At 40.8% G+C, this 23550-nt stretch overlaps 1 protein-coding gene across 1 annotated transcript in view; it reads right to left on the bottom strand.

Moving 5' to 3' along the window:
* Positions 1–20173, bottom strand: part of rbm33a (RNA binding motif protein 33a) — a 42905-nt gene extending 22732 nt beyond the window's left edge. Inside the window, 11 exon segments of the mRNA XM_034208414.1 lie at positions 132–193; positions 4007–4340; positions 9187–9249; positions 9251–9352; positions 9354–9424; positions 9507–9675; positions 11067–11231; positions 15451–15727; positions 16325–16398; positions 18234–18282; positions 20051–20173. Coding sequence (XP_034064305.1) covers positions 132–193; positions 4007–4340; positions 9187–9249; positions 9251–9352; positions 9354–9424; positions 9507–9675; positions 11067–11231; positions 15451–15727; positions 16325–16398; positions 18234–18282; positions 20051–20124 — 1440 coding nt within the window. The 5' untranslated portion in view covers positions 20125–20173.
* Between the last annotated feature and the right edge of the window lie 3377 nt (positions 20174–23550).

The following is a 23550-nucleotide window of genomic DNA, read 5'->3' as shown; positions in this document are numbered from 1 at the left end:
TTGCTTTAACAGTATTTGGCCAGGGCGGGCGCTCTAATTGCCGTAATGATATCGAGGAGAATAACCGTGTGCAGAGGGGGAGAGAAAGTGAGGTAAAAAAAAGGGGAGGGAGAGGAGCAGCTGCTACTCACAGGGAACCTCTGAGGACCCACAGCAGGTCTGGGTTGGCTTTGAGCAGGAGGCATCAAGGGCACTGCAATGAGAGAAAAGAGAGGGGGTGAGACGGGGAGGGGGGAGATGGAAGAAAAAGGGAGGAGACAGACGTTAGACATCTCCATGCTTACGGCTGTAACAAAGACGTACATTTTATAACCTCACAGCAATGAAATATATTTGCAGTTACAGGGAGAAGTAAACATTTGCAATAAGGGAACAGTATACAGAATTTTCATTAGCATTTCTACACCGTAGCTTTGTGCATATGACAATAAAACCGTTGAATATACATCGAAACCCTCCCCTTTAATTGATGTGCATCTTACCCAACGTTCATGAACTTCATACAATAACAGAAGGGATGTTTTCGTAATAATACCACTACTAGACATATTTATGGCTCTAACCCTTTATGGACACAGTTAGAAATACACTACATGTATACAGTGTTGTACATAGACTGAGTGTGAATATGCACAGCTCTGCTCTTACCACTCTTATTTGTGTCTATGTTTGACTGCAGTGAGAGTAAATCTATTCATCTGTAAGCGAAGAGAAAAGGTAATTTTTTCCCATTATGTATAACCTCACATCTTAATGAGAATGATTTCAATTAACTGATTGACATGTGGTTTTTTATGCTGCTTTAAAATTAGGGTAATTGTATGTCAACATTCAATTGGATCTCTTGAAAGAATATATAAATAAATAAAGACACAAAAACATAATCATAACCACAGGCAATCCCTGATTTTCCAGAACACATCTTCCTCCCAGGAGCCACACACACACACACACACACACACACACACACACACACACACACACACACACACACCACACACACACACACACACACACACACACACACACACACACACACACACACACACACACACACACACCACACACACACACACACACACACACACACACACACACACACACACACACACACACACACACACACACACACACACACACACACACACACACACACCTCAGGGAATGAAATGGTGATGCCGCCAGAAAAAATAAAATAAACCCATTACTGGCTGAGAGAGCTATTCACTTGTCATTCAAGCAAACAACAAAATGACATTCTAATCCAGACACCTTTCAGGATGTCAGAGTGCCAGACGTAGCATGCACCTCAACTCAGAAGCTTCCTAAATAAACCAGGGATGCACGAGTTTGGGTACAAGGAAATGTGGATTTCATCAAAAATGTTAGAGTATGAACCGTGCATTTAGCTAATTATATAACAGAGAAATGGGATTTAACACGATGATGACTGGCAACAAATACATCAATCATCTATGAATGTGTGGATATGGACACTTAGGGTTCAGAGGAAATACTCACATATGGAGAGACTACAAGGATATGATGTGTCTATGAATTACATGCTAGTTAATCTGGGTTATTTCACAGGAGAAAATGTTTAAATTAGCGATAAATATCCTGGCAAAAAAGCTATATCTAGGAAATGGTGTACGTGAAATGGGAAATAGAATTGAACAAGTTGAAGACATTTGGAAAATACATCAATCATCTATGAATGTGTGGAAATGGACACTTAGGGCTCAGAGGAAATATGGAGAGAATATGGAGTTTTGCAAAAGATAGAAGTATATGATGTGTCTATTAATTACATGCTTGTATATCTGGGTTATTTCACAGGAGAAAACGTTTAAATTAGGGATAAATATCCTGGCAAAGTATCATCGAAAATGTATATAACTAATTATATAAGAGAGAAAAATGGGAAATAGAATTTAACACGATGATGACTGGCCAAAAAATACATCAAATCATCGTCAATGCGTGGATATGGACACTTAAGGATATGATGTATGACTTACATGCTAGTTAATCTGAGATAGAGATACCGCAGGTCTTTCCTTCCTGCAGCGGTCAGACTATACAACCAGCACAGCCCCTAGTTGACCCCCCCCCCCCACACACACACACACACAACACAGGCTATATCACCCCTTGCTGCTAAATCCAACAAACTATGTGCAATATATAAATGTGGTTAATAACTGTGTGATATATACCTGGCTGCTAAATCCTAAGAGCTGTTACAGGATGTGTATTTTTTTAAATGATGTAACATTAAGCTGTGTGGCTCTTTGTCCTGCTGTAACTACGCACATTTCCCCTCCGTGGGACTAATAAAGGTATCCTGATTCTGATCTGGGTTATTTCACAGGAGAAAATGTTTAAATTAGGGATAAATATCGTGGTAAAGTATGATCCAAAATGTATTTAACTAATTATATAAGAGAGAAATGGGATTTAACACGATGATGACTGGCAAAAAAATACATCAATCATCCAATTGGTGGATATGGAAGCGTCCACACGGCGGCGTGCGTTGAAGCTTGCCGGTGGGCGTGTCTGAAACTCGACCAACAACCAATCACATGAATCTCCCGCCCCAGACCCACAAGCACGCGGTTTGATTGGCTCGAGCTCGTACTGGCATATGATTTGATTGGCTGACGCTTCCGTCGAAGCTTGAAAAGTTGAACACAACTTTTGAAGCGAGCAACGCGAGACTGCAAGACTTCGATTATATTGATTAGAAAGCCAGATACGTTTCTTCTTGCCCCCTTTGAACATGACGGAAACTATTGAGAACAAAAATGGTGGGTTGACGTTATTGTAAAGCCAGATAATTTTAAATATAAAACAGCTTCATAATAGCAATATTTATTTGTATGTTGGTTTTTATATATTTTAATCGTTTAACCTTTATTAGAATTATGGCTCGAGTCTATTAACCTGTTAAAATGTTATATTTCGCCGCATGTACTTTCATAAATAATCTGAGGGGAATTTCTTGTTGTGTATTTTTAACTTGTGATGTGTCATTTTGTTTAGTGTATTTGTTTATAGAGTCGTGGAGAGTCCCCACAGAGAGGCGAAGTCCCTCCCTTTCCTCCATGGGACCTTATTTCAGAAAAAGTCTGTATTGAAGTCAATGGAGAGAGAAAGATTATCTCTCGATCCCGTTTGAATTGTGCCACGAATTACACACATGATGTTTGTCAATTTAAAAGATCATTTTGCAAGTCAAGAAAATTAAAATGTGTCGTCAAACTGTGAAGCTGAACATGTGTGTTTGAAACCGCTCAATGAACTACATCTCCCGCCTCGCTCCACACACCGAGACGGCCGTCACGTTGAAACATTTCACTTCTTTCTTTCAGAACGAGGCGGAAAGTATTAAAAGAGGTGGAAATCACTCCAAGTCTGGGCGCGTTGAGAGCTGTGCATACACACAAGGGGAGTTAGTCGGTTCCGTGAGAGCCAGCATGCGGGACCGGGACTCTGGGATTTGTAGTCTTTCTAGTTGCGTATTTTTCATAGTCTTATATTTCAACAGTTTTACGACAAACTGACTTTTTTGACATGGAAATTATCTTTTAAATTGACAAACATCATGTGTGTAAATTCATGGCACAATTCAAACGAGATAGAAAGATAACTCTCCATTGACTTCAATACAATTTTTCCGAAATAAGGTCCCATGGGTCGGAAGTAGACGTAGACTTCGCCTCTCTATTGATCAACCGGCACAAAAACAGTAAATGCAGCATTAGCTTTAGTCAACATTGCTCATTTCCAGCTGTGGTCCCCGGCCAGATGAAAATAGACACCTTTTTAAAATCACAACACATCAACAGCATTAGTTATAAATAGGGATGAGAGACAAGTAGATACAGGCGACAGGACAACACACGTTACAACATACAGCTGCATCTGTTGTATGAAAAGTGCAATATAAATAAAGCTTTATTATTATTAATATGGAGCACACTATAGTGGGTTGACGTACCTTGCACGGGGGATGACGTTGGCCCTCTGAAATGGGGGTTAATGTGGATGTTTTTGGACTGTGGGGGGGGTTGTTGTTGGTGGTGCTGCTGCTGCTGCTGGGGGAAGTTTGGTGGCGGAGAACTCATCATCCGTGGTGGTGGCTCCATCTGGGGCCTCATGGGGGGGGAGCGGTGAGCCATGTGTTGGGGGATGAGGGGCTGCAATGGCTGCTGGGTAATCGCACGCCCGTGGTCCTGGAAGGGGGGAGGACCTCTCGGACGTGAAGGGTGATGCTGAGAGTGCATTTGCTGCTGATGAGGCTGATGAGGAAGAGGCATTCGGGAGGATTGCTGCTAATTGGAAGGAGAAATGGGGCCAGGAGAGGAAGGGGAATCAAAACAAGCTAGAACACATCTATGATACATCAAGTGCTTGCAGACACGCCGACAAATCAATTCACAAGCTAGATGGATGATGTCATCCGAAATGGATTTAATAAAAAGTTCCCCCTGAAGAGTTATGCTCTTTAAGGACGCCTTTAAGAAGTCTTTCAACATCTAAATATACCAACCGGAGACGCATCAACAACAGATAAATGATAATAATAATAATAATAAATAATATTTTTATAGCGCCTTTCAGGAAACCCAAGGTCGCTTTACAAGTCGGGTAGGGGGGGGGGGAGTAGGGGAAAAAAGGCAGACAGGTTAAGGGGGGGGGGGGGGGGGAAGTAGCGGAAAAATAAACCTAACTATACAGTGGCGAAAGCCTTGGTAAAAAGGTGCGTTTTGAGGGCTTTTTTGAAAATGTCCAGGGTTGGGGCGCCGCGGATTTCGGGGGGGGAGAGAGTTCCAGAGGGTGGGGGATGCCACACTGAAGGCTCTGTCACCAAAAGTCCGCAACCTGGTGCGGGGGGGTGGAGAGGAGATCCTGTCCAGATGATCTTAGCTTCCGGGATGGAGTGTGGTAGCGGAGAAGGTCAGACAGGTATTGGGGGGCGAGGGCATGGAGGGATTTGTAAGTCAGAAGAAGGAGTTTATAGGTGATACGGTGCTTGACTGGGAGCCAGTGGAGGTGGATCAGGGTGGGGGTGATGTGCTGCCAGTGAACAATAACAACCAAGCAAAGTTTGAAATGAGTGCTTGGTAATTGGCAAGTCTATCTGTTTAAGGAACAAACAAGCCAGTGACCAAATAAGTCACATGGTTAAATATACAGTACGTTTTAAAAAGTACACGCTCATTAACAGCACGATGTTCATGGCGTGTCGTCCATCTGTCATTAATTATGTATGTCCAGTGTTTATGTTTTTAATTGTACAGCCTTTAATAAATGAATTAAATAATAATGATAATAGCAGCAGGAGTGAAAAGTCAAACAACTTGAGGACAATCGCTTGAACACGTATTTATTATTCAAGCACAGTTTTGTTTATGGGAACGGTTGCTATGGTGAAAAAGCATGTGGGAAACTCCTTTGCAGCACAACAACTACACAGACAGGATATGGAGAGCCCTAAAAGCGTAATGGGCCCCTTTAATGATTGAATATCACTAGAGATGTCCCGATCCGATCACGTGATTTTCAAAAGATCGGAATCGGGAGAGAAAAATCGGGGATCGGGATTTTTTTTTTTATACAATATTTTTTATTATTTTTATTTGAAGGTGGAGTACGTTTCAGAAACCGGCTCGAGTACACTAACATTTGAAAGTACACAGCCGAAAAGAATCCGCCCCTTCCTTCAGAGCACCTCCTCCAACACACATGAATGCGCAATACACGCCCAATGAGGGCACGCCCAATGAGGGCACGAGATACATTTGTGCGTGCACGAGATGGAAGGCTGACAGACAGGGCGGCAATTGTACTTTTTACAGTATTATATAGTATGGATTTGTTGTCAAAGCACTTCAGATATTCATTGCTATCGGGATGTTAAGAGCATTCCATGGAATATAACAAAAAGTGTATCTCAAGCCGGTTTCTGAAACTTACCTACCCCACCTTTAATGTTACAAAACCAAATGCCCATGTTCACGTCTTAAAGTCATCCTGAGGCCTTAGTTTTAAATTACACAACATGTATGTGTTGCTTCTTTTGGGCTTGTTTAAGTTTTCAAGTCCCGCATCACCGACAAACTCCTCCTCCTCACCTACAAATCCCTCCATGCCCTCTCCCCGCAGTACCTCACAGATCTCCTCCACCCCCCGTCCCGCACCCTTCGATCCTTAGACTCCGGCCTGCTCTCCATTCCCCATTCACGCCCCCGCACCGTGCCTTCAGTGTCGCTGCCCCCACCCTCTGCAGAAATCCGCAACGCCCCTTCTCTCAACATTTTCAAATCAACCCTTAAAACTCATCTGTTCAACATCGCCTTCCAACAATAACTCTTTTTTTTTCCTTAATGCATTGCATAAAGATCGGGAAAAATCGGTATCGGCAGATTGTCAAAATCCCTAAATATCACAATTAAGGAAAGGTATTATGGTTCCAACGAGAGCTGGACTTGAATAACCTTCCCCTGCTAATCAGTCCTCACTCTTTTATTCAGGGTAGCCATGATATTTTCCCTAGACCTTCAAACCGGTCTTGTATGAACTGATGAGCCATGTAAATCAAAGGATTAAATGCTTGGATTGATATCTAATATTAAAAGCCCACAAGAAACTAAATCCTGGGCAAATGTAATTTCGCATAATGCCGTCTAAATGGATGACTGCCAAATGATTCGCTATAATCCATATATCAACATAGATAGCAGACTTTGTCGCGCGTAAACCAACAAAAGACTTGAAGGTCTTGGATAGTGAAGAGAGATCAAAACACACGTGAAGTACAAAGCCTCGCCGTAACTGACGATACAAGGAGGTAAAAAGTCAAGCAGTTTCAAATCATGTTATCCAGTGAAGCTTTCTTGAGCTGCTCTTCAGGAGGAGTGGCTCAGTATGATGTCATATTCAAAAAGATAATCCCTTTCAAGAAGCTCTGCTTTCTGGGGTTTCCCCTGGAGTAGGTTTTAATGCATGTTAATGGTCTGCAAGGGCACAAATCCCAAAGTTCCTGAACAAGAGGGTGCTGATGATCAGGTGATATACACCTGATCACCAGCAGGAGAGGACTCTTTAAAGTAGAGACACTACATACTGATATACACCTGAACATCAGCAGGAGAGGACTCTTTAAAGTAGAGGCACTACATACTGATATACACCTGATCACCAGCAGGAGAGGACTCTTTAAAGTAGAGACACTACATACTGATACAACCTGAACATCAGCAGGAAGAGACCTCTTTAAAGTAGGAGGCACTACATACTGATATACACCTGAACATCAGCAAGAGAGGACTCTTTAAAGTAGAGACACTACATACTGTATAGACACCTAACATCCAGCAGGAGAGGACTCTTTAAAGTAGAGACACTACATACTTATATACAGCCTGAACATCAGCAGGGAGAGGACTCTTTAAAGTAGAGAGCACTACATACTGATATATACCTGAAGCATCAGCAGGAGAGGAATCTTTAAAGTAGAGACACTACATACTGATATACACCTGAACACCAGCAGGAGAGAGGACTCTTAAAGTAGAGACACTACATACTGATATACACCTGAACATCAGCAGGAGAGGACTCTTTAAAGTAGAGACACTACATACTGATATACACCTGAACACCAGCAGGAGAGGACTCTTAAAGTAGAGACACTACATACTGAGATACAACCTGAACATCAGCAGGAGAGGACTCTTTAAAGTAGAGACACTACATACTGATATACACCTGAACATCAGCAGGAGAGGACTCTTAAAGTAGAGACACTACATACTGATATACACCTGAACAGCACAGAGAGGACTCTTTAAAGTAGAGACTACTACATACTGATATACACCTGAACATCAGCAGGAGAGGACTCTTTAAAGTAGAGACACTACATACTGATATACACTTGACATCAGCAGGAGAGGACTCTTTAAGTAGAGACACTACATACTGATATACACCTGAACATCAGCAGGAGAGGACTCTTTAAAGTAGAGACACTACATAACTGACATAACACCTGACATCAGCAGGAGAGGACTCTTTAAAGTAGAGACACCTACATACTGATATACACCTGAACACCAGCAGGAGAGGGACTCTTTAAAGTAGAGACACTACATACTGATATACACCTGAACATCAGCAGGAGAGGACTCTTTAAAGTAGAGACAGCTACATACTGATATACACCTGAACATCAGCAGAGAGGACTCTTTAAAGTAGAGACACTACCTACTGATATACACCTGAACATCAGCAGGAGAGGACTCTTAAGTAGAGACTCTACATACTGAATATACACTTGAACATCAGCAGGAGAGGACTCTTTAAAGTAGAGACACTACATACTGATATAACACTTGAACATCAGCAGGAGAGGACTCTTTAAAGTAGAGACACTACTACTGGATATACACCTGAACATCAGCAGGAGAGGGAACTCTTTAAAGTAGAGACACTACATACTGATATACACCTGAACATCAGCAGGAGGACTCTTTAAAGTAGAGACACTACATACTGATATACACCTGAACATCAGCAGGAGAGGACTCTTTAAAGTAGAGACCTACATACTGATATACACCTGAACATCAGCAGAGAGGACTCTTTAAAGTAGAGACACTACATACTGGATATACACCTGAACATCAGCAGGAGAGACTCTTTAAAGTATAGACACTACATACTGATATACACCTGAACATCAGCATGAGAGGACTCTTTAAAGTAGAGAGACTACATACTGATATACACCTGAACATCAGCAGAAGACTCTTTAAAGTAGAGACCTACATACTGATATACACCTGAACATCAGCAGGAGAGGACTCTTTAAGTACAGACACTACATACTGATATACACCTGAACATCAGCAGGAGAGGACTCTTAAAGTAGAGACACTACATACTGATATACACCTGAACATCAGCAGGAGAGGACTCTTTAAAGTAGAGAGACTACATACTGATATACACCTGAACATCAGCAGGAGAGGACTCTTTAAAAGTGAGAGACTACATACTGATATACACCTGAACATCAGCAGGAGAGGACTCTTTAAAGTAGAGACACTACATACTGATATACACCTGAACATCAGCAGGAGAGGACTCTTTAAATGGTGGATGATTGTTTACCTGCATGCTCATAGGAACTCCCATCAGAGAGTGCCTCTGGTCCATCATTCTCCCTCTGTTTCCCTCCTCTGAAATCTCCCATTCCAAAAGATGGGAAGCCTCCTCCTCTTCCTCCTCTTCCTCCTCTTCCTCCTTGCATTCCTCCTCTCATGCCTCGGCCTCCATAAGCGGTTCTGTTTCTTTTGTCTTTCCTGTTCTTCAAACTCCATCAGATCCTGCTTGGCTTTCTCAGACAGTTCTAATGAAGGGAAGATGGAAGACTTGAAACACAGGTCCGTAGTAATAGCACTCAAATAAATACATAAAGGAATAATGCGTACCTAGTGTTTCGGGAATATTCCTCCGGTTACTTCCTGCATCAGCCAGCCGCACAACAGCGCCATCCTTCCTTTCGGATTTGAACCGTATGCGACCAGCGTCTTCATCTTCCTCATCCTCTTCATCCGATTCCTCTTTTGTTTCCTCTGCAGGCCCAGCTTCGTTTTCGACCTAAAAAGACATTTTCAGAGTCGAATAATACACTTTTTTTGAATGACTGTTGGCTGTGTTTATCTGCAGTTTTGGTCCCATTTGATCCTTTAGTTAAATCTACCCAAATGTTGATAATCAAAATACATTTCACGTCATCTTTTTAAGCCAAAACGCAAAGTATTATTTGGTTTCAGCTTAAAAAATGAATAAGATTTGCCTCTAAAAGTAAATATTCTCTGGCTTTCTAAGTCTTCTAGAACCAAATATCTCAGTCTTGGATATAGACAAGATATTTAAAGATCTACAGACATCTAGAGTTTAAGAAAATAGTGACAGACCTCATGGTAAAGATGAATCAAGAAACTAGAGAAAAAGCATTTTTTAAAGCAAGAATTCTCTGGTTTCAGCTTCAAAAAAATGAACAAGATTTGCCTGAAAAGTAAATATTTTGTGGCTTTCTATTTCTTCTAGAACCTTATATCTGGGTTTCGGATAGTTAGCCTGAATAAAAAAGATATTTGAAGATCTACAGACATCTAGAGTTTAAGAAAATAGTGACAGACCTCATGGTATTTTATAGATCAAATGAAGAATCAAGAAAATAGAGAAAAAGTCATTTTTTAAGCAAAAAGTATCTGGTTTCAGAAAATGAACAAGATTTGTCTCTAAAGTAAATATTCTCTGGCTTTCTAAGTCTTGTTGAACCAAATATCTCAGTCTTGGATATAGACAAGATATTTGAAGATCTACAGACATCTAGAGTTTAAGAAAATGGGGACAGACTTTTAAGAAATTAATCAAAATCAAATCATAAAATAGATCAGTCAAGAAAAAAGCATTTTCAAAAGTTGAAAAATACACATTTTTTGCCGTTTTGGTCCCATTTGATCCTTTAGTTAAATCTACCCAAATGTTGATAATCAAAATACATTTCACGTCATCTTTTTAAGCCAAAACGCAAAGTATTCTCTGGTTCCAGCTTCAAAAATGAATAAGATTTGCCTCTAAAAGTAAATATTCTCTGGCTTTCTAAGTCTTCTAGAACCAAATATCTTGGCCTTGGATATAGACAAGATATTTAATTATTATTTCTTCTAGAACTTATTCAAAGATCTAGAGACATCTAGAGTTCAAGAAAATAGTGACAGACTTTTAGGAAATTAATCGGATCAAATCATAAAATAGATCAATCAAGAAAAAGGCAGTCCAATCTATAATAAAAATATGTTATACTGTTCAACATTTAACACTAAATATCCATATTCAAACCATATATTTTAAGCTAAACGTTTAAAATGTTTACTCATACATACACTGCTAAAACCACACACACAATAAATAAATATCTGCCGCCTCTTTGCTGCGTTTCAACGGCCGATTCAGAAAGTGTTTTTATTGTGTCAACAAACCTCCTCGCTGTCGAAGAGCTGGGAACCATCAGCTGGTTCTTCCTCATCCTCCTCCTCCTCCTCCTGCTGCGCCTCCCCCTCTACCTCCTCCTCCTCCTCGTGCTGCTGCTCCTCTGGGGCCTCCTGATGGACTCCATGCTCATAGGACGTTTGGTATTCATCATCCTTTATAGATCACATGGATATTGATAACATGGTGACTATGCTACGATAAAGACAATACAGCTTTATTGATAAGGCACTTTAACACCCCCAGACCAAAGTGCTGCACAGTCAGACAAACAACTCACGGCTCAGCGCACACACCAGAACACAAGTACAAGTAAAAAACAATAAGTGACATCAAAGAGGACAATTTCCAAAAAGGCACAAATGAAAAAACGTGGAGAAAATGATATTAGACTTTTGAATATCCGCACGTTAAACAGATTAAAACAAATGTATACGGAGCATACGGCAGACATTAAAATGTGATGGAGGATTTGGGGGAGACACCATGTAACCCCCCCCCCCTCTCCTCTTCCTCTCTCCCAGCCCAAATTACCATAACAGTGGGAGCAAGGCTTCATTACTATTCCTGACAGCATTTGAAATTCAATGAGATGTAAATGTTGACATGATATACAGAAAAGCAGGCACGGATAAAAGCACGTCTTCCCAGTTCACTGATGGTGAAAATATCATTGACTGACTCCGCGCAAATCACTGCGTTAAGTTCACGACTCCATGCCGAAAAAACAAACATTGTGAGGGAGGACAAATCAGTTCTTACTAGCGAGTAAAACATGACGTATTCATTTTATATAATCCAGCAAACAATGTCTTATCCAGGGTTGGGATAAGGTTACTTTAAAAACGTGTATTTCATTACAATTAACAGATTGATAGGAAAACCTGCCTTTCGTGAAACACGAGTTTAAAAAAGCAGAAATAAAATCTAAGCTTGCTCCGTTTTAGTTTAACACAGTTAAGCTCACACACTAGGGCTGCTCGAATATGGCAAAAATCATAATCTCCATTATTTGGGTCAATAATTGATATCACGATTATTTGGGTATTGACCCAAATAATCGTGATATCAATTATTGAATTGATATCACGATTATTAAAAACGATTATCCATTTACTTTGAAAACATCCATTTATTGGAGAGAAAATGTGAACCGTATGTTTTTAACAGTTGATTACCCTGAACTTTAAGGATAACTCAACTGAAAAACCAAAAATAAAAAAAAAATAAAAAAGATTAATAATAATATTTTTATTTAATTATTTCGATTACGTTGTTTTCGTAATCGTTGCAATCCATAATTGCGATTAAAATACGATTAATTGAGCAGCCCTAACACACACTATTTAATGTATAGGATCTTTAATTGATGTATTGTCCCATCGTTATCCCCATTTCAAGTGATTGTAAGTAGGGATGCACGATATTGGTTTTTTGAAACCGATACCTTCCTGCTTCTCAAGACCGATAATAATATAATATATATATTAAATGTACCTGTAGCTTTTGCACACCTGGTGGTAAAACAAAGACTAGTAGTGAGCAAATGACGTGAGCGTTACTACTATGAACAAAACAAAGCCAAGAACAGTTTTGACTCTTCAAAGTGACCATATTTATTTTCCCAAATAAATATAAATTGAGTATTTTTTTGAGTATTGCCTTTTCCAAAAGCCTCGTCGATCGGTAAAAGCCCCGGTGCCTTTGCAGCTGGCTTTGGATTCGCCGCTAGTTTAGCAGCGCAGGCGTCTTCGTACGCTTTTAACACACCGTCGTAGCGATGGCGATGTTTCAGGTGACTAATCAGGTTGGAAGTATTATAGCTCGTTGCCTTTTTCCCTCCTCGTGGAACTTCTGCATTTGTTAATACAAATAGCAAGCGACCTATCTAACTCTGAAGCTTTGAAATAGTCCCATACTACCGACGACATGTTTGTTTACTGTCCTGGCTTCACGGCCGCACACCATTTACGTCACAGCCAGGCACGAGTTAGGGAGCGCTGGATTTGTGAAGAACTCCCCTCTTCCTAAACCACTAATACCACAGTACTGGCAAAACGGGAGGAGCTGAGTGAAAAACAAGCGCCCCTCATCCCAATCCACCCACACCGCAGTATTTCTTTCTTACTTTTTACCCAAAAAATATATTGTATATTATCGGGGCTATTAATACTGTTATCGGGTTTATCGGGATGACGTCATAATTCCTAATATCGGGCCGATAATTATCGTGCACCACTAATTGTAAGGGAATACCGCTTTCTTGTCTGATTACGTTACATGTAATCCATTACAAAAAGCTCCGTAGTGAATTCTAGTCTTTGATAGAGAGTGTTTTAACGGTAACATTTTAAATAACGTCTCAAAAATGTGAAAAAACGTTCTACTCTCCCATAGTGCCAATAAACTGCTGCATGAGAACCATAAAGCAGATTCAGGCGTATATATTCACACTTAAAGTATTAGCCTACAGAAAAGAGATAACATCTGATCCTTAACAACAAACACTATAGGCTCTTTTTAGTCACTCATACTTTCTGCGTAACACCCTCAAAAACTCATTCCTAAATAAGGTCAGACAGAAGGTCAGACAGAAGGTCACACCGTGGTGTTTGGTGTTGCGCTCCATTAACCTGCCAAACAGCAGCACATATTAATGCAGAAAAAACTGGGATGGACAGGCTGCCCTCGGGGGAACACAACGGCTTAATCCTTTAAACTGTTCCACATAGCACTCAATGAAAACCACAGCAAGCATAATGTCAAGGCCAGGCAGTTTAGTGACCTTGTAAACAGATATTATACATAGTACAAACACACGTGCACACATTCCCCCCAAAATATGGTGAATAGGCTTCAGAGTAAGAAGGTCAATCTGTTATCTTTGTTTGGGGAAATGGAGGAAGGCTGATATATCTCCGTCAGGTGCCAAACACCATCGCACCTTAGTAAATGGACCATAACGGACATTTGCACATGGATCTGGTCTTATCTTTGATCCTATTAGTCCTGGCTAAGAGGGAAGGGAAAGGAATGAAAGGGAAACTCGCATCAATCATTGGAAAACTGTACGGGGTGTCCTCAGGAAGGTCAATAATCTTTTCACCTGCATGAGACTTTATCAGATGCAGTCTACAGCACGAGATAAAAGCCCCCCACATTAACCTCCGCCGATTGGCAGCACATCTCCTCGACACAAAGCAGCTCCTTACTGCCCCAAAAGATACAGAACCCAAGGTCACAAAGGCACGGGGATTTAAAAAAGGGAGCCAGCAACCAAACAAGCTGTCAACACAAACTCTGTCAGCAAGACGGAGAAATGAACGGGCAGGAAGTGAGAATGTATCCCTAAAACAACGCCATCAACTAGTTGTTAATTAACATATTAGAGACAAACTACTAGCTTATTTGATATGAACAAGACTTCACTTTCAAAAAGGGAACATATTCTGAGTTAGAAATACTTTTTAATTAACATGAGAATATACAAGATATTGTTTGGTAGTTTATTTGCATTTAGCAGAAAATGTATTGAGTAATATTTTGTATATTTAACTAATTGTTTAAGAGAAATACATTTAGAGAGAATAATATTTGTTTTGCCTTTTCTCGTATGAAATCTGTAAAAATCACGTCAACCTCAGCTCTTTCAGATTTGTTTCCAGTTTCTCCTAATGGACGTTTTTTGGACTTATTCATTCTCAACTAGTTGTTAATTAACATATTAGAGACAAACTACTAGCTTATTTGTTATGAACAAGACTTCACTTTCAAATAGGGAACATATTCTGAGTTAGAAACACCACATTTTTGTTGTTATTTTGACACAATTAACACTTGTAGTTTCATTTCTTGCTACATGAGAATATACCATATTTGTGTGGTGTTATTATGGGAGAATGACTATTCTTGTGGTACTGCTACTATTGAACATATTAAGACCAAAACTCATGTACAACAACTTCCTTACTTACAATAAATGAGTACTAATTAGAGGGTTATTGAGGAAAAACTCGTAGTAGTACTGGGAGAATATGGTCATGTAGAATAAGGCATTAATAAGTGTTTTATAATGACTAACAAAGAGCCAATATATTGCTAATATGCATGCTAATTAACAACTAGTTGATGGTGAATGTGTGTACCGTAATATAAAGTGTTACCGTGGTGATGAATCCCCAAAAAACATCTCCTTCTCCTGAATAGATTTTCAATCCCGACTGTCCGTTTATAGCGAGTGTGACATTATCTCTGACACAATAGGGGGTGTGTGTGTGTGTGTGTGTGTGTGTGTGTGTGTGTGTGTGTGTGTGTGTGTGTGTGTGTGTGTGTGTGTGTGTGTGTTTTTACGAGTAAACAAATGTGAGAACTCACTTGAAACTCCCCATCTATGGGCTCATTGATTTGGATGTCTAGCACTTCATCCTGGTAGCCGTCGTCACCCTCATTTTGCTCTCCAGTGTAATCCATTGGTTCTTCTTCTTCAGGCATCTGTGTGTTGTTGTTGTCTTGGCTGTATTCCTGTGTGTATCCCTCCTCTTCTTGCTGGTAACCCTCCTCCTCCTCCTCACCCAGGTTCACGACGTCATCTGTGTATTCTGCCACCTGCGAGGATGCGCCCAAGCTGACTGTGGCGTTGACACCCTGACCGCTGAAAATAAAACACACGGTGGGAAAACAGTGGTGAGTAAAGACATCGAGCTCAGACACATTTTGAGAGCATATGGTTAGCTTTCCAAAGATATCATGGTGTTTACTCTCCAAATATTCAGCAAAATACTTCAGATAACATCATGACTAGTACCAAGACAGGATTCTGAGGAAAAGACGTTCAAAGGTTGCTGGTTTTAGTTTTTTAAGAGGCTTCATATTTTGGGGTAAAAGTAACCCTTGCCCCCCACCTAAGACCCACGACTGGATTAGCTGTCATTCTGAAATCTTTGTATTCTTATCGATTAAGCTCAATCAATTTAAGCTAGTAGCCTCAAGGACGAGGGCATTTATTTTTCCTCTGACGAGAGAACGTTCAGATGAAAGCTGGCGAGTGTCAGTTTGGGTACGAGTGTGTAAGTGTGTGTATTTACTGAACACACACACACTGCTCATCTGAATATGACAATAAGAGTTTGATATTCTGAAAGCCAAGACTTTGTTTGTTTAGAATCAACCAAAAAAAGGTTCAGGTTATTTATTGGTAGGTTGCAGATAAAAGAGATACTGTACTGCAATCCACTAAAACTCAGCTGACCTCATGGTGACTTCTTCATCATCACTCTGTAGGAGGTCGTCATTCAGCTCTTCATCCGACACTTCTGAGGGATTCTGAAACAGAAAGAAGTAGGGATGTAACGATACACTCAACTCACGATTCGATACACGATTTTAAGTTCACGATTTTTTATTTTTTACAGAATGAGCTGCGGACAAATTACGACTGAAAAGTATTTGTATAAGCTGTACAAAACAACGTACATGTTCTCATTAAAAGTGCAACTGAAACTGTATTTTATCAAAACGACTTATGGATATTTTACTAATCACTTCCATTTTAGGGCGGCGGTGGCGAAGTCGAAGGGACTTGGCTTGGCAACTGGAAGGTCACCGGTTCAATTCCCGGAAAGACCAAGTGCTACCGAGGTGTCTCTGAGCAAGGCACCGTTCCCTACACTGCTCCTAACACTAGGATGGGTCAAATGCAGAGACCTTTTCGTCCGGCAGTGGCTCAGTCAGTAGGGGCTTGGACTGAGAGCCGTAGGGTCGCCGGTTCAAGTCCCTGACCAGACCTAAATATGGAGTGTGGACTGCTACCTCCTGCCCTGCCGTGGTGCCCTTGAGCAAGGCACCGGACTTTGGCGGAAATCGCGCTCCATTTAAGGCGTGGCCTCGCATATGACGCACACCTGTTCCACCATTCTTTGTTTTCCGAGGCTAGGAAGGATTCTTGCCTCGCTTCTGAAGCAAGTGACTCGGAAGACGTGTGCTACCAAGCAAGCGTCCTCGACATTGAGAAGCACCCACTGACACTGTGCTATCACTACTACTAGTCTAGTGTATAATTCTTGCCAAATAAACAATAAAATGTTAGTTACAGTAACCCAGATTCTTGTATGCTTTATGTTGATATTTAATAATATTTAAAATAGGTGCAGCATGTACAAAGTGTTAGAGAATAATTCTTCCTTACTCCTAAGACATTTAACCTTATTGTTGACGTTAATAACAAATCCTGTTTGTGACGCCAGCTTTAAGGAATGTGCTCCAGCACTTAGTGTCAAGTTTTATGGCCTGACCTGCCGGGCACAGGGGGGGGGGTTACAACTGTGAGAAAGCTGGCTTTCTAAGCTCCACAGATGTGAGAGACATCTCCTGTGTCTGCAGATGTTTACGCCCATCCCCAATATGTGGATTTGACTCTCTGTAAACTAGTTAAAAGGTCTATCGAGATGCGAGGATGATCAGAATTGACATGACAACCCACCCGTGCAGTCAGAACCTTTTGCTGCTGTGACTTGTGATGTGAATTCTCCGGCCGTATCCTTGCAATAAACTATCATTGTTTGACATCAAAGCTCCAACTCTCCTCGTGTCTCTCTGAGTCCTGACTCTCCATTGCTGCAGAAGTTTCCCTTACACAACGTATAGCTACAAGAGAAACATTTTTGTTTGTAGCCTTTATTTAACCAGGTGAAAGCCCCTTGAGATCAAAAGATCTCTTTTTCAAGGGTGACCTGCATTTATTCGGACAAGTAAATTGCCAAACTCACTTGTCCATGGACTCTCTAAAAACATTTTCTAACACTGCCTATAAATAAGTCATCTGTTATTGAGTGCTTTTTAAATATTGTCTTCTTTGGGTTGTTTGTAAGGCCTGAGGGCAGGGGACCTCCTCCAACCCCAGAGGATCGATTCCCATGTGGTGAAGGCAATCTGGGCAGGTCCACACTGCTCTGTTTTGTCTACTGTACTTCCTCCTGCTTCACATCAACACTTCCCCCTGTGGAGGAGCCACCTGCCACCAGTCACTTCTCTTCTCTAAATGTTCTACCAACACACAGACAATGTTTTCTGTTTCCTGCATGTAAGCAGAGAAACATACGGACATGCAAGTGTTCTTTTGGCACGAAAACATAAAACAGTGAGATTTTGTATGTTCTTACCTTTTTCCCCGACAGCCAATCCTCTCCAAGCAGATCTTCTTCCAAATCACTTTAAACGGGAAACAAACAACCATTAAGAGGTTAGAGAAGACAGATAACAAGCGGAGTGTTATTTGTATTAACTAATAATGTCTTTCTGTGAGTAGAAATGCTTTTATATCCCAGTAAGGTTTTTTAAAGATCTTTTCTGATTTGATTGACACTACTACTGAAACCAACACTCCTTACTGGTTCACCTCCTTATCGTACTACCATACTACATGTTGATGACTAAATGATTGATATTCGTAATACCTATGTTATATATTAAATAGAACATGTTGGAGCCAGGCATTGTTAATATTATTTAATAGTTAAACATTACATGACATGTCATTGTTAGTCCGCTTTTAATCCAAACACAGACGACATGCTGACTGCAGAGGGGGTTTGAACTTGCCATCACCTGTTCAAAGTCCAGCACACTACCCACTGAGCCACAGCCTCCCTAAACATACATGTTCTTGCTTTTATAGGCAATTATTTGAGTTATGAACTTTGGATATAGCCAGATTCAAAATTCTTGTTTCATTTTGTAGTCATATTAGTATCTAAGGCTTTTACAGAAGGGATTTTGGATATCTCTTTTTCACTCCATAAATCAGAAAATACTGTCAACAGCCCTAAATATCCATTTTCGCCATGTTTTTAGGTATACAATGTTGTATAATTCAGGCTATGAATTATATATGAGCAAACCCTTCTGTAAAAGCCTTCATAATATTGATAGGAATATAACTGGAAGGTTTGGTGAATCTACGTGCTACTTAAGTTGAAATTTCGAACTCAGAGTAGGAGAAAAAACTCATTTTGAGAAAACGACCTTTAAAGATTGCAGTGAGGCGCTAGCTAAACCCTCTGTTCTTTGGATGACAGCTTGCGCATCGACGCACTCCGTGAAGGTATTTCATGTTCGGGGTCATTTTTTTTTATAACCTTTGCTTCGTGCAAGTGACAATTGTTGTCGTCTTCTCTGTGAACGTTTTTTTGGCATTTTGAGATTTCAATTTCTAGCGGAAAGCTAACCAGGAAGTGTTTTAGCACACCACGTGACGCATCTGAACGAATCACGTTGTCAGAAATTGACACCAACCAATGAGATTTCGTTTCTTGGTTTCAGACCCCTTTGTGCTTTCACGATTGTTGCTGATCAAAGGAAATGACCATATTTGGATCCGATGAGATTGTGCAGGAGAGACGGAGCTTTCCAGCGATACCTCTGTTGACATGGTGCACACAGCGGTCGCGGTACTTTATGTTACGTTAGAAATGCTAACTTTTGGTTGAATTTAGGAGAATCTACAGACGCAAATAGACAAACTATAGTAAAATGAACACTTAAATGTGTATTTTGTACGTTTTCCTTCAAAAGCCTGAAAGAAAACATGTTATGGAATCAAAATAGCACAAAATCTCAAAATTGACCAGTACTTGAAAAACGATGTTTTGCCTGCCGTGTCTCGCCTTAAATAAAGTAGTTTGTTAATGCTTTTATTTGAACGCAGCTTTGGGCCTTCGGTGATTTGGGCAGGAGGTGATTAGGTTATATTGGAGACAGGTGGAGGTGGGATTAAGGCGCCAGGAAGGGCATATTTTACCTGCTAAAACCACGAGAAAAGACAGGGAAAGATATAGGAAAATCGTCATTAAGGTTATTGTAGTGTTTTGTATATGAAGAGAACTATGCTGCCTGCAAGCATATGAATCTTTAATTTGACTTCCTGTGCAGCTTGTGTATAAAATACTGCTGTCTTTTTGTAAAACATGACATTATTTACCTCCCAGATCGTCCTCTTCCCCTCTCCTCCTGCGTGATCGCTCCGCACCAGTTTGTCATATTCACCGAAGCCATATTCTGCAAAAGGAAGAAAGACAGTTTTGCTTACAGAGCAATGGACTCTGCGAATAGTATTCATCATCCTCGTAGATTGATATCAGTCTGTCCTGTTGGCAAGCATTCATTGAAAGGTATTTTATGCCAAGCTGAATCAACAACTTGTGTATAACTTAAAAGATTTATTTCACAGCACCTGGGAGTATGCACACCTTCAAACCAGAATGAAATGGCGCCCCGTGACTATTGATTTATTTGATAGATGTTCTTAATCTTTCCACTACATAACGTTTGGCACACCGGCTCTACCAAAGGGAGCAAATATCAGACATAGGACACAACACCTAATTCCCTCAAAGACATATCTGCTAGGAAACAATGAGAGGAATAACATGACTCCCGACATTCCTGAAAAATATATATTGATAGAACAAAAGGTTGTAAGCATTAATCAAATGAAAAAGTTCATGGGGCTTCTTGGATCTGAGCATAGGTCTATTCTTTCAGGTTGTACACAATAATTGTTGTGCACAGTATACACACACCTATAGAGGACATGGCGCTTAAAGTTTAGGGATGAGAACTGCTGAGATCTAAGGCTATGACTAGGGCTGGGCGATTTTTTCGGTTTTCACGATTAATTGCATTTTTACTTTCCTACGGTTTGTGAAATGGCTAAACCGAAAAACCGCGATTTTTTTTTTGGATCTGTAATCAAAAAGCTCCTCAAAAACACTATCGAAGCAGTTCCTGCCGTTGCTACGTTAGTTCAAACGGTAACAACGCACTATTTTTCTTAGCGGATGCATGTCAATTTAAATCAATACAAAACTATTTTTTACATCAATAAAATCATTTTCTAAATCCATAAAAGCATTTCAATTAATATTGGGAGTCATGTCGTTACTTTGCTGAGAATTTGGCCATGTGATGAGCGGGATAATGTGCACATTGCACATTGCATAATGTGCCTTCATGCCGATCCCTCCGCAAAAAAAACGGCTCGTTCGCGGGCGAGAGCCGGCTCCCGTCGTTCACTTAAATAGTTTGCGACCGACACATCACTACGACAGACGTAGCATAAAAATGTCCACGAACACAGATGAAGAAGAACTCATTCCTAAAAAAGGTACCACTTCAGTAAGTTCAGTTGTATGGAAGTGGTTCGGGTACAAGCAGTCAGACATAGAACAAACAACTGTTCTGTGTAAGGTCTGTAGAAAGACGATCGCTGCAAAACATGGGAACACAACCAACTTATTCCAGCACCTGCGACAGAGACATGCAGTGGAATGGCAGCAGTGTGTAGCACTAAGAGATGCAGATGCTAGCTCAAGCCACAAAGCGCCTGCAAAAAAGCAGTTAACCTTGGCAGCAGCATTTTCAACAGTCATTCCTTATGACAAGAAAGGGCCCCGGTGGGAGGCGATCACAGATGCGGTGACATATTACATCGCAAAAGATATGGTCCCCATCTATACCGTAGAAAAAAACGGGTTCATTAAGATGCTGCAAACGATAGACCCGAAATATCAACTGCCCAGCCGCAAGCATTTCGCCACAGTTGCATTGCCCAATTTATATAACAAAACAAGAGCTACAGTCGCAGAGCAGCTGCAAAACGTAGTTTATTATTCCACCACTACCGACCTATGGTCCAGCCGAACCACACACCCATATTTGAGTCTGACCGTGCATTTTATTGACGGAGAATGGGCCCTGCGAGGCATGTGCCTGCAGACATCGTACTTCCCGGACGACCACACTGGCGAAGTAATAGCCCAAGGGTTACAAGACTCGCTGGCCTCCTGGAAGCTTCGAGAAGACCGTCTTGTTTGCATGACTACGGACAGCGGTTCCAACATGATTAAAGCCTTGAGACTGACTGAGTGGCCCAACCTCCAATGCTTTGGACACAGACTTCACTGTTGTATTAAGAGTGATATTTAATTATTGTTGTGACCAGTCGGAACCTGAGACTTGAGTTGCACGTGCATTCTTTCACACACAGTGACGCCACGAGCTACCCACAATGCAACACGCGCCATATATATATATAAATACGCCATTTTCCTGGAGGTGCAAATATCCTGGAGGCGCTAATATAAACAGCTAGCTAACTATCCAGGCAGAGCGCACTAGGTTTTTTTTCTGAATTAACGACCGAAGAAATCGCTGCATGTCTTCGGATTACATCTCTGGACTTGAGGGGTGTGCTCTAGGTCGTTACCAGCGTAAACTAGAGCTGTGTGGGTTGTCCGATTGCCCTTACAGACTGCCTGCAGATGTATGGAAAAACGACTCTCGAAAGTGGCCTTCGTCGATTTTGGCAGCATCTACGTCTATCTTCTGGAAACACCAGGTGAATACCCCACTTGTCACAATAATATTATCATGCCATTGCATATATGTGGTATTTTAGAGTTGACTAGATATTGATTAAGGCAATAGACTATGATATTCAGTACAGGAAGCTTAGCAATACCTAGACGGTGTACGGCTGCTTGCACCTCGTGTAAAACGGTGGATACCGGAAGTACGGTGTCGCGCACGGCCCAATACCCGTATGTGTGTGTGAAAGAATTGGTGTGATTACGGAGCCAGAAAGCGATGCACGTGCGCCGTGTGTTTGTTTTTACAAAAAACGGCTAAGCAAATTAAGTTGTTTGACTGTGGGGTAAAAAGTTCGGCCAACCCGTCAACATCTCAAACGAATGTTCAAAGTGATTCAACTGATAGAGCGCAAGGTGAACCCGAACGAAAAGCAAAGAGGAAATGTGTAAAGTCTGGGGAGGCAAAATATATATGTACATTCTGCTCATGATTCTGCTCCGTTGTGCATTCACTTCCGGTAAAAGTTCCTTCAAAATAAGAGTCCCGATCTTATTACTACCAAAATAAAAGTGCAAAACGAAACTTTACCATAGGAAAATATTGGCATAAAATTATAATCACTTCGATAAAAAGGCAACACATTTGAAATATAGACATATTAATTTTACAGTTAAAACATTACTATTAATATCTAATTCTTAACTGTGAATGGTTTTAATTATTTTACATTAGACATGTATTAGTCTGGCCAATCCAAGACTTCAATGCTGAAGGGTCAATGGATCTATGGGGGGGTCAGCACAAAGGTCAGGAAAACCCACATTTGAAAGGGAGACACGGATGACCAAAAACTAGTGACTTGCTCAATTCATTTGTGAGGGATCTGTGAAGAACATGACAACAGCTGCACCCAGGGGCGGTTCTAGGGGGGGGGGTGAGTGCCTAACACTGCCTTTGGACCCCCCTAAAAATAAAAAATAAAAATAGTTTATGATTAAACGATTTCTTGGCTGACGGAATAGGCGGAAGTAACGATATTTGTCATTCTAGTCGGACCCATTAGAGCAGGGGTCTCCAACACGTCGATCACGAGCTACCGGTATCTCGCAA

Source organism: Gymnodraco acuticeps, unplaced genomic scaffold, assembly GCF_902827175.1.
Source record: "Gymnodraco acuticeps unplaced genomic scaffold, fGymAcu1.1, whole genome shotgun sequence".
In the NCBI taxonomy this organism is placed as follows: domain Eukaryota; kingdom Metazoa; phylum Chordata; class Actinopteri; order Perciformes; family Bathydraconidae; genus Gymnodraco; species Gymnodraco acuticeps.
This window is presented reverse-complemented; position numbering and strand designations above follow the sequence as displayed.